This window comes from Plectropomus leopardus, chromosome 5 (genome assembly GCF_008729295.1).
Source record: "Plectropomus leopardus isolate mb chromosome 5, YSFRI_Pleo_2.0, whole genome shotgun sequence".
NCBI lineage: Eukaryota > Metazoa > Chordata > Actinopteri > Perciformes > Serranidae > Plectropomus > Plectropomus leopardus.
This window is the reverse complement of record NC_056467.1, coordinates 8535298-8550734: the sequence shown is the minus strand read 5'-3', so window position 1 is coordinate 8550734 and position 15437 is coordinate 8535298. Positions and strand designations below refer to the sequence as shown.

General features: G+C 40.1%; 1 protein-coding gene across 1 annotated transcript; it reads left to right on the top strand.

Moving 5' to 3' along the window:
- The first annotated feature begins 3859 nt into the window (after nucleotides 1–3859).
- On the top strand, nucleotides 3860–12524 carry gucy2f (guanylate cyclase 2F, retinal). Its single transcript, XM_042486895.1, has 18 exons — nucleotides 3860–4601; nucleotides 5156–5457; nucleotides 5787–6141; nucleotides 6240–6324; nucleotides 6846–6942; nucleotides 7093–7218; nucleotides 7734–7814; nucleotides 7968–8144; nucleotides 8266–8422; nucleotides 8586–8735; nucleotides 8906–9054; nucleotides 9152–9315; nucleotides 9426–9618; nucleotides 9937–10111; nucleotides 11159–11257; nucleotides 11363–11457; nucleotides 11546–11631; nucleotides 12347–12524. The coding sequence occupies exons 1-18, from the start codon at nucleotides 3860–3862 to the stop codon at nucleotides 12426–12428; spliced, it is 3315 nt and encodes a 1104-aa protein (XP_042342829.1). The 3' UTR covers nucleotides 12429–12524.
- Nucleotides 12525–15437: the final 2913 nt, after the last annotated feature.

Genomic DNA, 15437 nt, shown 5'->3' with positions numbered 1-15437 from the left:
CTCAAAGAGACAGATAATGACCTAAAAAGGACACAAAATTACATCAAGGAGACACAAAAGAATCCAAACTGTAAAGTTATGCAAAACAGCAACAAAAGAGAAAAAAACACCACAAAGTCTATGTCTGGCTCCTGTGTATAAAGGGCCTTCTGCATGTCTGTGCCCAAGGGCCCTTTGTCTATTTATCTGCCCATGTGCAGAAGTTTTCAGTGAGTTCATTTTTAAGATATTCACCATATAATGGATGTTTGCTGCTTAAAAAAAGTTACAAAATCGTACATCTTAGCTTTCCATAACTAACTTGTACTGCCTTGTTAACAAAGACAATATCCTAATTTTGATCTGGATTGAAAGCAGAATTCATTATTTTTTTAAGGGTCCATAGAGGCAGATTTTAGGAGACTAACTCTCTATACCCCAGTACAGTAAGTCTTATCCACTAGATGGAGCCAAAGCTAAAGACATCCTCTAACGGATTCACTGCACCGTGAAGGCTCATGAAGCACTTCAGAGAAACCAACTCACTTTTAAACACGAGAACTTTCACTGAAAGTAACAGAAAAAAATGATGGCAGACACAAGAGGTCAGTAGGGGTGACATATTAAAAAAAATAATAGCATCACAACATTTAGTAGTAATATATGACCTGCACAGTTGTGACCTCCAAGTGTGTCATTTTATTTTGGGTAGCTCTTCAAAGAAATAGATAAATGAATAACATGTAAGTTATGTTCAAGAAAAGCCTTAGATTTGCATTGATCCTGCAAAAATCATGTTGGATATGTTGCCTTAAAATTGACTAATGCCCTTAAGAGATAATGCCCTACTCTCCCTAATTAGGAATAATGGTCACTTAAATTATTCAGTAAAATACATTTTTTATCTTAGTCGGTGACTTCAGAGGACAGATTTGATACCTCATAATTACTGGTTAAACCCTCTCAGTCTTTACTGTAGCAAGCAACATTCAAGGACAGCCCATTAAGGGGACTTCAATTCGATATTAATAGGCAAAGAGTGAATGACTTTAAAATGTTAATGTAAAGCCCTTTTGTTCCTTTGTGTCTCAGTTTTCAGTTCACTTGGATTTCTTTCCACCCATTCTCTCATTTATCTAAATGCTATCAGTCCAAGGACATGTTAAATCATCTCCTTGTAGCCAACACTGCGTTTCACATAAAAGAACTATTAAACACACTACTATTTTACACATTACTATTTTATTTTTTAAAGATGTCTTTTTTTCTTTTTTTGTGTTGCTTTTGGAGGCTACTATTTACATGTCTTTCCACAGTGTCTGGTGCTGCACAGAACACATTGCTGGTCTCAGGAGACGCATCAGATGTGTGTTCTGTCCACTGCTTACTGGGTGGACGTTGCGCTGAGTCGTCATTTCTGTCCTCTATTCCTGGATATAGGACAGCGGTGTCGAGGTGTAAGAGGCTCATCAGCTTATGTAGGATATGGGTCAATACAGGTAGAATCACTTTTCAGCTCCATATGCACAGTATAATGTAATATTCCTGAAACAATATGTTTCTTCACTGGCTTGGATAGCTTTAAGTAATGAAGACTGTGTTTGAAGGGAATGTTTTGCATGTGTCATGTCCTCCAAACACACACACACACACACACACACGGTTAGAGAAAGTTGTCAAACAAAGGGGGGAAGAAGACAGGGGCAGTGTTGGGGCTTTCTCTCTCTCTCTGCCTCTCACACACAAACACACACGTACACACACACACACACACACACACACACACACCAGTAACAGCAGGCAGCTGCAGCCTGATGTTATAGTTGGAATATTCATCTTGGTTACATAAACCTTTTTGTTGTTGTATACTGAATTCAATCACAATGGGTTTGTCTTAGTTGCATTTTGTGTTAACTGGGTTAATTTTAATAGCCAGTAAGCATATAACCTTACTGATTTAGGCTAAAATGATATTTTCTTTGCAGGGCCCTTAAGAAATATATTAATCAAACATTGCTATAAGGGAGGGAAGCACCAAAATTCAGTGTGTCCTCGGGATGGATGTATTATTTCTAGTGCATAGCATAATGATGATATACTAAATATTTCCCAGATTATATGGTCTTTGTTCCGTAAATTATGGCCTTTCTGTATTAAACAACTGTTTTTTTAAATATGTTTTGTGCATATTTGCTTGATAATGATCACTGACGTGAGCTACAGCTTAATCACTGCATGATATGATATGGTTCTGTTAAGTCAGCCCTCCAGCCCATCTTTCCTATAACGCTGTCATCCTTGGTTGATGTTGTGGCAACCAGCTGTTCATTTGCCAGGTGAGGCTACCTCACCTGGTGGAGTCTTTTGAAAAAAGAGCTGAAAAGACTGACACAGGCAAAACAGGCAGCAGAACTCAGGGGACTACAGGGAGAGCCCTTCGTTATCTTTAATTACTACCTCTCCACCAGGAACCACATTCATTTGATCTCTGGAACCTGCTGCATTGCCGGCATATTAGACCAATTAAAGCACGGTTCAGGTGTCCTTGTGCATATGGCTAAGGTGTCTCCATGGCAACAAGAATGACCCCGCTCTGCACGTTACAAAATGTTTGTTTACCAAATATTCATTTGGAGGTCTAGGCCATAGGGGCAATAATTGTCATCATTATTGTACGATATTCAGCATTTGAAACCTAAACAAATAGGTTTGATTTAATAAATAGCCCGAAATTATTAAAAGGCGTATGAAAATTAAAGAGAGAAAAAGTAATTTTAAAAAGAAAAGAAAAAGTTATATAATATATTGGTAATATATATATTACCAAGATGTTCAGTATCTTTTCTGATGTTTTAGAAAGAAATAAACCAATCTGCTCAGGGCTCAATGGTTTAAAATTGTGAGTCTGACAGCAGCATAAGGAATGTGACGTCGTTCCAGATTTTAAAGGGTTAACTGAATATATATAAATGAATTCATTATAAATATGTGTGACTATACATCTATAGGAGTATGTTCAGTGATGGGGAGAGGCCTTGTTGCTTCTCCAGCCTGAATGATAACAAGGCTTTTAGAGTAGACTAACGCCTGTTGTCAATCCTCTTATATTGTGCCTCACTGAAAATGGATTAGAGGGTAACACCTACGTTTTGGACCCGGGTCACTTTGAAGGGATTTGATTGAATGGACCTTTAGCAGACACTGATCTTCTATACAGATAACACAGCCAACACATTTAATTTCAAATAGGCTATTTTCAAGCACGATTGCTCATTTTTGAACGGATTTGCCTCCAATTTGGAATATGTAAAACATTTTCTCCTAATGAAATTAAGGATCCCGGGGACCAGATGTGATTTTCTTTGTCCTTCTTCAAAAATAATGCTTGCTGTGATCAGAAGTGTTTGTGGAAACGCATGGGAGCCTTCAGAGGCGCTGACTGCGGGACGTAAGTAGCTCTCCAGGGTGCTGAAGTTGTCTCCAAACGCGACAGCCGCAGCGCCCGAGCTCTTTGCCTGTCACCTTCAGCTCATAATCCAAACACAATGACTTGGCTCAGTCTTCACCGGAGCGACTCTGTGGATCCTCGGGGTGAATAGATAAGATTTGGGGGATGGTTAGGTGATGGTTTATGTGGATGCAGAAAAGCAGATCCGAGAGGACACCTGGCAGATTGTCTCATCGGACCCTGAAGCTGTCCTGATGGCACAGAATAAGTGGTAAGTTTGTTTAAATTCAGTCATTTATGCCATTTTAGCCATCTATCCAAAAAGAATAAACTAACAAGACTTTTATCTTTGCCTGTTATGTAGGTGTCACTGGTCTAATTGAATTCAATAGTGAACACAAGATTCACTATCTTGGACACCCTGGAAAGACAATGCAACATATTCCTCCCAATTTCAGAGGGGCACTCTGGGAGTCCAACCATGCATGTATGCCCATAATTAAAAGCAGACCAACTTTAACAACGCTGCCTTTTTATAACTTTCTGTTATGGGTCCTCCTCGGAGTGTTGACGTTCCCTTGTTGTGTCCGCTGTTTAATATTCAAAGTGGGGGTCCTGGGGCCCTGGAACTGCGACCCTGTTTACTACAGGGCCCTGCCCGCTGCAGCCGCCAGATTAGCTGTCAGCAGGATAAACGGGGACTTAAATCTGGACCTAGGCCTGAAAATGGACTTTATCATCCTCCAGGAGCCTTGTGAAACCTCCAGAGCCCTCACTGCATTTATTTACTATGAGAAGATGGCGAATGCATTTGTAGGCCCCACCAACCCAGGATACTGTGTCGCAGCTTCTCTTCTGGCCAAGAACTGGGATAAGGCCATCTTCTCCTACGGCTGTGTTAACTATGAGCTGGACCGCATCATAGGATACCCGACTTTTGCCAGGACGGTGCCGTTTCCCACTGAGGTTCTGTTCACCGTGTTAAAACACTTCAGGTGGGCCAGTGTTGTGGTGGTCTCATCCAATGAGGACATTTGGAGGGATACGGCTGGGAGAGTTGCTACAGCTCTCAGGCATAAGGGGCTTCCTGTTGGGCTGGTCACATCTATTGGTCTGAATGACACGGAGGTGGAGAACACACTGTGGAGGATCCAGGCTGCAGGAGAGATCAGGGGTGAGTCTGTCCTGATATTAATGATAAAATGTAAAAAATATTCTATGTACGTTAAAGTGATACTAGTGGAGATTATCGCAAAGTAGAATATAATCATGAAAAATCTACTATTTAAGTAGTGGATTCATAGAAATAGATATATCCAGTCCTGCCCATTAAGCAGTAAATGCAATGGCTATGGTCCCCCAAAATCAATAACAATGAAACTGATCATTTAAGAAGCTGGAAGACGATAGGAAAGAGAAGAAAGGGAGAGAGGTTAAATTAGGGAACCTCGACTTCTCATTTGAACTATTTCTTAACTGGTGGTTTAGTTTCAAACACATTCAGGCAGTTTGCATCCTTCTGAGCTTAATTTATAAAGAGATGTGAAATAAGACTTTGCAACTACATGATGGACAGTAATGCTTTGTCATTTCATCTGTCCAAGGATGAAAGTACTGTAACTAAACACTTTTACTTTCCTACTCAGTTATATAGGTTTGCTGTAAATGTAAGAAATAAGAAACAAGAAACAAACATTTTAGTTAAACTCAACTTCTTGTCTGTTTCAGTCATCATCATGTGCATGCACTCAGTCCTGGTTGGAGGAGAGCAGCAGGCCACCTTTCTTCTCAAAGCACATAAAATGGGCCTGACTTCGGGGAAGTATGTGTTTGTGCCCTACGACACCCTCCACTACAGCCTGCCCTACACCAACGTCTCCTATTTCCCCCTGCAAAACAACAGCAGGCTGAGGGAGGCCTATGATGCTGTGCTCACTATCACTTTGGCCTCTGAGCCTTTGTCCTTCAACGAGGCATTTGCTGCTGCCAAGAGGAGCGAGGAGATGACACTAGCAGTGCAGCCAGAGCAGGTAGGTATGAAGTAAAAGTGTTGGGGAGCTAAATCCACAGTTCTCAATGTGTGCAAAAGAAATGCAAATCTCAACCTGAACTAATTTGAGTCACTGTGATTTGGGTAAATAAAGCAGCTATCTTCCAAATGTTAGTCTCTTCTAGAATCAAATTCACTTTTTCTTATCCATCACTGTGCCACAAGAAAAACAGTATTATATGTCATGTAATTAGCAAAAAGTGACTGGGTTTGCTCTGTAGCTGTCTATCATCTTAAATACCAAATATAGTTTTTTCACAGATACCTTGCTATACTAACACGTCATGTCTTTTCTTGTTCTCCTTGCAGGTTAACCCATTGTTTGGGACCATTTATAACAGCATCTACCTGCTGGCCAGATCCATCCACAACGCCAGGAAAGCAGGCATGCGGCTGTCAGGCTCAAACCTGGCATACTTCACTAAGAACACAACCTTCAGTGGCTTCAACCAGAAGGTCAAAGTAGACACTGCTGGGGACGTTAAGACCAACTACATCATCCTGGACTCTGACAGCAGGGGGAGCCAGCTGTACCAGAGCCATATAGTGGATCTGATGTCCGGAGTGCTTCGATTCGCTGGGAGGTCCATTCATTTTCCAGGAGGATCTCCTCCACCGTCTGACTCCAGCTGTTGGTTTGACAAGAATGCCGTCTGCACGGGAGGTAAGGAGGAGGTGTATGGATGTGTGTGCTTAACGCTTCACAGTTTTATTTTCTGTGGACATTTCCCACAACATCAAGTTACCTGTTGTCATCCTCAGGTGTGGAGGTCACCCACATCATAGTGGTGCTTGCTGTCATCTTCACTCTGGCTGTAGGAGGGCTTGCCATAAGTCTTTATGTCAGGTACAGCCTGTAAATACAAACAGATTCATCATTTCTATCAAACAAATTAAGCCCCTTACCCACAAATTTTAAGATTATTGTATCAGACAATATGCATTCACATACTGTATGGTGGGATGTGCACAATGATGAATGTGTTAAATGCTTGAGAATGAGTAGGGAAGGTAAAGAAAGAAGCATGAGTCAGCACAGATACGTATCTGGAGAAACGAGAATCATAGTTACACAGAAGAGAGCAGTAGGTCAAAGTAATCTATACTTTGAAAGTACTTTAAATAATTGTGTTGAAATTATATGACAGTCTTTTCAAAAAGGAGAGTCTTGATTAAAAATATCAAAACTTAACTAAACATCTTCCTATCTGGCTACCAATATGCTAACAGGAGACTAGAAGGAGTTCTCAAAAGGAAGAGCTTTTCCTGTTCATCATCTTTTCTTGTTCCAAGGATATTCTGTATTGCAGTTTTAGGCAACCCATTGATTGATCTGATTTCCTTATTGTTTCTCAATCTCATCGGCAGGAGGAGACTCCAGCAAATCCAGCTCATCAAAGGTCCCAATCGGATCCTCCTGACCTTAGAGGATCTCACTTTTATCAATCCCCAGCTTAGCAAAAAGGTAAACAGTATCACTGTCTCGCAGTCATCATCATGAAATTAAACTTGAGTACATGTCAGATCAAAGTATGAGAAAATGCACATATTATGCCAAATAAAATTATAGAATGCAGCTTATTTTGCTCCTTCCCTGGCATTCAATATCCCACAGAAAATCACTTTAGAGGATCTGAGTGAGTCCAAGAGTGCTTTAGAGGAGAAATCTGGAGATCGCTCACACTCTGTCAACAGCATGCAGACTGCAACTCATGAAACCACCAATGTAGCTGTGTACGAGGTACGTGATACTGACAGAGTCATTGAATCTGTTGCTTCAGCCTGTATGCATATGCAATATTTGAGTAAAGCAAGTCTGTTTGTTGAGGGGGGAAGGGTGTCCTTGTGAAGCACATGTCTTGGCTCTAATGGCACCTAATCATCAAAAACAATGACATCTTAGTGTCACATCTTCCACATAGTGTCATGTATTTTTCATAAAATTGGTTTGAATGTGTAATTTCCACATTTTGTTCAAGCAAAAATGTTTTTGAGTTGATATGGTCCAAAACTGTAAGTCCCTACTTAAACTTTATTCTGCAAACAAATCCAGGTTTTCTGCAAGGATGAGGTCCTTTTTAATAAGGAGTCACAGCAGTACCTTACATGTACAAAAAAATGTGGGTGGGTGCATGAACAGGCAGCAATAAAATGTTTACTAGAAGTAAAAGGAGCACATGACAGGAAGTAACGCAATCCATCCAAAAGCCAAAAAAAAAAAAAAAATTGGAAGAAATAACTTGGCTTCTCTTGCAGGGTGACTGGGTGTGGCTGAAGAAATTTGAGGAGGGACAGTTCAAAGAAGTGAAGCAGAGCACCACCAAGATTTTCACAAAGGTAAAGCAACATGTCTTCATCTGTCTTCATCAAGAGAAAAACATGAGTTCCAGTAATAATAAATACTGTAGAAACACGCGGTATTGTGATCTCTCAGCAAACTTTCTGTTCCTCCATCATTCTGTTAACTTATCTACTTATCTACTTTCTCAGATGAAAGACCTGAGAAACGAGAATGTGAATCCGTTCCTCGGCTTCTTTTTGGACTGCTCCATGTTTGCAGTTGTGACAGAGCACTGCTCGCGGGGCAGTCTACAGGACCTGCTGAGGAACGAGGACGTCAAATTAGACTGGATGTTCAAGTCCTCGCTTGTGCTCGATCTTGTTAAGGTAAACACAGATCTACTGAATATGCATAATATTGCATGAATTATCCACTGCATGTTAACAATTTTCCTACCTGATATTTCCTGTATAATGAACTGCAGCGTTGAACATATTTTGCTTCCAGGGTATGAAATACCTTCACCACAGAGATTTCCCCCACGGCAGACTAAAATCTCGCAACTGTGTGGTAGACGGGCGTTTTGTCCTCAAGATTACTGACTATGGCTTCAATGAGCTGTTGGAGTCTCAGAAAGCTCTTATAGAAGAACCTCCACCTGAAGGTACAGTCTATTCTGGAAAAAAATGTCTCTTATAACGATTAAAGTTTGAACTTTTACCTTACATTCAGCATCACACATACAATACATACATTTAAAACAGTCGGTAGCGATTGGGATCATGTTTCCTCTCCCTGTTTCTCAATCTTTTCTCTTTTGCACTCAGATTTATTTTGGACAGCTCCAGAGTTCTTAAGGGACCTTGCAAACTCACGTAAAGGCACCTACAAGGGAGACGTGTACAGCTTTTCTATCATCCTTCAGGAGGTGGTGGTCAGAGGGCCACCATACTGCATGCTGGGTCTACCGCCTGAGGGTATGTATCCATAACAGAGGAGAAGATGTAGATAAGGAGAAGCAGACACATTTGAGAACATTTTTGTGAGATTGTGGCAACTGTGATGTAGACTTCAAGAACATGTCAGCAATATTTACAACACTTTGATTTGAAATTTGATTGACGTGTCCTATCCATCTCCTCATCAGAGATCATACGTAAGGTGAAGAAGCCTCCTCCCATGTGTCGCCCCACTGTGGCCCCGGACCAGGCTCCTCTGGAGTGCATCCAGCTGATGAAGCAGTGCTGGAGCGAACTGCCAGACCGCAGACCAACATTCGATGAGATCTTTGACAGGGTACACCAATGTGACCTTATTCCACTTTAATAAACCATTTTAAAGAGTCATTCACATATCTTTTGACATATTTCTATATTTTTTCTTAAATGACTAGTTTAAGATCATCAACAAGGGTAAGAAGACTAACATCATTGACTCCATGCTGAGGATGCTGGAGCAGTACAGCTCCAACCTGGAGGACCTCATTAGGGAGAGAACAGAGGAGCTGGAGGTGGAAAAACAGAGGACAGAAAAACTACTGTCAGAGATGCTCCCACCGTGAGTGTCTACACAAATAAAAACAATAAAATCTATGAATTTAGTAACATTTGTCGAATAAACGTCTGGACCATATGGTTCTTTTAATGTTTCTTCCTCTCCATGTTTAGTTCTGTGGCTGAGGCCCTAAAGACCGGTGCCACAGTGGAGCCAGAGTACTTTGACCAGGTGACGATCTACTTCAGTGACATTGTGGGTTTCACTACCATCTCCTCACTCAGTGATCCCATCGAAGTGGTCGACCTCCTCAATGACCTCTATTCTCTGTTTGATGCCGTGCTCAGTAACCACGATGTCTACAAGGTCAGAGAACACGCTTAATATTTGTGGTAAAGTTTAATTTTCTTCCGGTGTCAGAAAATGACAGATGAGTTTATGAGAGTGTCAAGATGTTTGAGAGATTCTCTCCTGCATCTCAACAATATTTACTGACATCTACCTTTCTAAGTATTAGATAAACGGGGTTAATTACAATATTGTTGCTTGTAATGAAACACCAAAGAAAAAGGGGTAGATTAACCTGGACTGTTTAGAATTTTGAAAAAAAAGTTGTATATCCTTGTATATCTCCAAGAATTTTGACATGTTATTAAGCTGTATAAATATGTTGACACTATCTAGGTGGAGACCATTGGTGATGCTTACATGGTAGCATCGGGTCTGCCAAAGAGAAATGGCAACAAGCACGCTGCCGAGATAGCCAACATGTCTCTAAACATCCTGAGCTCAGTGGGAACCTTCCATATGCGGCACATGCCAGACGTGCCCGTCAGGATACGCATAGGAATCCACTCAGGTGAGACAGTGCAAAGTCTCAATCACACTCCCAACATTATTAACATTTTTATCTTGTTACGCTGGTGTGCAGCTCTCTGCAGATTATGAAAAAATATATATTTTCCCCCCAAGTAGAGATGAAAGTGACTGCAGGGCTTATTTCGAATGCTTGCTTTGTTTGAGTTATTGACATTAACTGTCTAAAAATGGTCCACTACAGAGGAGACATTTGGCCTCATATATCACCTCTACAGTCATAGCTGGAGCCCAACACAACCAAGGCTGTGTTCAGCTGCACCAGCTGTCTGCAGCAAGTGATCACTACTATTCTCCTGGTATCAGTGATCTTTTTTTAACATTTGTCTGAAGTGTTTCCATTGTTTTTAAGGTAACCAGTACTGTTTTTTTAGCTTGTCCACATTGAAACTGTCAGTTCTAATGTTTTACTGGGAAAAGAGTTACTAATCTACTCATCTCAGTATACTGTGACCTTGTACTGCTTTTTTTTCACAGTTTTTATTTTTTTAATTGTTGAATTAATCAATTATCAAAACTTAAATGAAGAATCATTTTAAAGCATATTTTAGACCTAAGCCTCTTGTGCCCGTGCCTCATGTCAGCACTCATTTAGAGTGTTGCGTTTTTTGCCTAACCTAACCCTACCCTCATCCACCACACTCCACATATTATACTTTTTTTTTCTTGTGTAGCATAAAGAGACAACTGCATTGTGTTGTTTGTTGTACAACCTTGTATTGTGAAATGACGACAAATTAACATTGAACCTAGTGACAATGAGAAGGAGATTGTATACACTGATGACAAAACAACGCAGTTACAGCTTTGGTATTATATTGGATCTTGTAATGTTCCCAGTCTCACTCTAATCATACTTTCAACTGGACAAAATCGGGTTTTGGGCTTGACTTGTTTAGGCAGTCTCGTTTACACTTCTACACATCTAAAACAACCCACACAGTCAAGTCTGTACAACCGACTGATCACTGTGCCTGATGCAGCCTCTACACATCAGATCAATTCATCATTTTTTCTCTTGTATTTTCAGGGTCCTGTGTTGCTGGGGTGGTAGGTCTGACCATGCCTCGGTACTGCCTTTTTGGGGACACTGTCAACACTGCCTCTCGTATGGAATCCACTGGGCTGCGTAAGTTTCCTGTCAACGCGTATCCTGCATATTTTGTTGTTTTTTTTGTTGGGTTTTTTTCGTGTTTCCAGTCTAACATCTTCTCCTCTTCACTTTGTCCCTTAGCTTACAGAATCCATGTAAATATGAGTACTGTGAAGATCCTTCATTCTCTTAATGAGGGTTATAAAATAGATGTCAGAGGCAAGACAGAGCTGAAGGTAACACAACAGTGTACTTCTGTTTCAGGGAAGACAGTCTCAGGTTCAGTTAATCCATTCCTTTTTTGTTTTTGTTTTTGTTTTTCAGGGTAAAGGTATTGAAGAAACATACTGGCTTGTAGGGAAAACAAACTTTACAAAGCCTTTGCCAAAACCGCCAGAGATCAAACCAGGGTAAGAGCTTCAAACTGCTTTTGTATGGCTCGATCCTTGAATAATAACTAAATGTGCACAAGCCCTCATTGATTACGACCCAAGTTGGATCAGAAATGATCATCTGTTATCATAGTTCACTTTGCAGATATGTTTTTAAAGAATTCAATGATTCATTAGTTTTGTCCACATGTAACTGCCACTGATAAACTTTCAATTCATGCTAATCAAAACTGTCTGAACCTCAGGGAAGACAATCACGGGCTGAACCCTGAGGATATAGCAGCGTACAGGAGAAAAAAAGCTGAGAAAAAGGCTTGACCTTTTTAGTCCAAACACAGGAGGTAGAGACCTGCTGCAGCTGGTGTTGTGTTGTGGAGATGTTACTGCGGCTGTCAGTTTGATGTGACCTCTTAGTCTGACCTCTCTCGATTTCTCCTGAATCTTATTGATTGTGATCTACTAGTCTCATTAATCTCTTGCTTCTATCACCTTCTACATCTTCTTAAGCAGATTGGGGAAAGCCCCCTTTGTATAGTTCATTCATTTTCGTTGTTGCTGGCTGGCACATTTTTAGAATTAACTTTTTAATTATAGTTTTTGTATCCTTTGTTGCACTTTTTGTGTGCTTTGTGATGTGCTTTTTTATAGCATTTTTGTGTATTTGAATACTAGGCCTCAGCTTAAAAATGTAAAATACAATATTGGTCTTAACTCCACCCTCTGTGTTTACTAGGGACAACTGGCAAGAGATGGTGACAGAGGAGATTAGGACCCTTTTTCGCAAGGCCAACAGGCAAGTGGACAAAAAGATCTGAATGAGAGAAAGAGAATGAAAGATGTTAAAGTAGTAAAACCAGAGGAAGAGAGATGGACACATCTAGAGCTGGGGGCAGGCAGAGGACAGAAAGCACCACCCAGCCTCTCACTGTGGCTTAATGCGGACTTGTTTAAGAGGATTGTCCATCGACTGTCTAATCTGCCTGCAGCCAGCGCAGCAGAACACCACGGTGCTAATGTAATGAGAGTCGTTGCATTACCTGCCTACGTACCTGCAGCCAGCAGCGCAGGGAAGCTGCAGCGCTCCTTAATGAAGGATGCACTCATTCACTCTTCTCTACACTCACCGGCCACTGAGTGGTCACCTATTTCAGGGCAACTAGAGGTTCACCCATCAGAAGAATGAACGCCCCAAACGCCTATTTCAAAATGAAATGTTATGTGTTCTGGTGGTAATGTCTGTTTTTAGTTCGCCATGGAAGCTCATGATAGAGTTGTGGGGCCGAAAGATGTTACTTAGCTATGGCTGAATATTATATGTTATTAGCCCTCTGATGTCAGAGGCAAAGGCTGCTATTGTTTATAATTATCAAAGGTGAAAAAGAGACATATGCTACTTTTATTTCTGCTCTATTAAAGCAGAATGAGAATTAAGTTAGTCCATTCAAACACATTCCTACAAAATATTTATTTTTGGAGCTGTCACTATTTTATGTACTCTAATGACAAAAGAAAGTCATGTCAATGCATGAAAAGAAATTATATTACTTTTCTGTTATAGTTTTAAGGTTTATTAGTGAAACATTTTGCTGTTTCCAAAGCACTCAGTTATTTGCAAGGCAATCTTTTCAACATTTCAGCATTTTAACAACTTAAAATCTTGTTTCTCTTCCACTATCACAAGTTGAAAACCTCTCCTTAGCATCTCAATATGAGAACATGTTCACTGCGTTGATGCTGACACAACAATTTTATATATCACATTTCCCAAAAGTTTCATAAAAGTCAAATCAAAGTAACTTGCACACAATGTTAAACACATCTGGAAGTGTTACAGCTGGTCTCCCTAACAGCTGATGTTGCACTATATTAATGTTCTTCTATGGTACATTTAGAGACTTTGGTGTACCTCACTTATGATGTTTCTGAGAGCTGTGCTAAAGAGCCCCATCTAGTGTTCAAATTAAGACATTTTCTCAGAGGCACTGCTACTTGTTCACTTGAAGTTATTTAAAAAGACATGTAGGCATAAGAAATGCCTGAGAGCACAGACTTAAAATAATATAGAACTAAACAGATTATAATATCTATATGTTGGAAATAATCCCCTGCATCTCTTCATTTTAAAACTGATGTAGGAGCAGCTTCATTCATGCTTGGTGTGCAAAACAACAGCAGTCAGTCAAAAACGTGTATATTGTGTAATTTATGTTATTTGTCTTGTGTTTATTTTTGCTGTAACATTAAAAATAAGATGTATTTAAATATGACTCTAAGTAATTAAATCATTCATTTGTAACACCGTCATTGTTTGGCATCCTTACAGTGTAGGGGAGAGCGGGGTGATTTGAACCTGTGGGGAAGTTTACAGTCCCTCCTTGTTTCCAGGCAACCGTACACAAAATGAAGTTCTGTGGTCTAATATAGCTGCTTGTTAGACACAATTTCAAAAGTCACAAGTGGGGTGTTTACTGACACATTTTATGTCGTTGAACAAGGCGTAAAATCTCTTAAGCTTGTGTTTACCACAGACCTTATTTAAGGCTTCTAAACAAAAACCCTTTGACTTTGAGACAAAGGAACCGTGAGTGCTGAAATGCTGACTCATTTGCAGGTTTTAGGACTCATTCTTGGGGTACCTTTTAAGTGATTAGCATATTTAAAAAAAAAACAAAAAAACAACTGCTGTCCATAGTGACTTACTGTATTTATGTTCAAGGAGTCATGATTGATTTGTCTGAGCAATTAGCTTGAGTTTGAAAGTCTGAACAAAATCACATATTATTTTAGTATTATGATACAAAGCTATACATGATGATAGCTTGTAACTACTGGGTACAGAGGTACAGAATGCAAAGTCTATGTGACGGGATCGGCGGGATGACTTTAAAGAGATACATGGATGATGTAAATCAGCCAGGAGAAGATAATAAGAACAAGGTAAAAGGTGTCCCCTCATGTGGTTCAACTTACCCTTTATTGAGGGCAAGTTTAGCCAAGTGAGCACTTTTGTTGGAAGGCCATTTAAGAAATGTTTATTTTAGATCCAGTGTGAGTATTGCCAGTGATGCATCACATTTTTATATATGTACATATTGTAGATGAAGAAAATATTGTCATGTCCTCACTCAAGTAAGACACCTCAAGGAAAAAACTGTCTTGACTGAACCCACTCTCTTCTAACCAGTCCTTTTCCTCTTTTTAACCAGAGGGTGGTGCTACAGCTCTTACATCGAAATCCATAAGGGATTCTTTTCTCAGAGAGGGACGGTATAATTTTGTAATAGTCAAGTATTCCAGACACATACTGTATATTTGACATAGTTTTGTAACGAGATTGTGACAGTATGTAAAAACAAAAGTGTTTAAATAGTTCTAATGCTATATGAAAGGCGCCTTTAAAACTACAGATTTCTGTTGTTTTGTCAGTCTGTGCATTCAGCTGCAACATTTTATTTGCTGTGATGGAATTTCAGGAGATTACCACACACCATGAGAATCCTGCACTCCAGTTTTTGCCCTGCAGAGTCTGCTTTCCTCTGTTTGGGATATCCTGGTAACACTGGCTTTATTATATAGGCCAGTGGGGGTAGGAGAAATGAACCATGAGATTCTCTGGATAGTTGTCTACGGCAGATAAGCAATAACCTTCACATTCCAGACCTGGGAGAATTGTTTGACCTCCAGCCAACTGGAAAGATTGTTATCCTTTTCCTCTGAGATGTTAACTCTAGTGAGCTCACATTTCTCTGCTTAATGCTCCAGAGGACTATATCAACTTTGTTTGAATGGTATTCAAACATGCAAAAATAGAATGCACACAAATA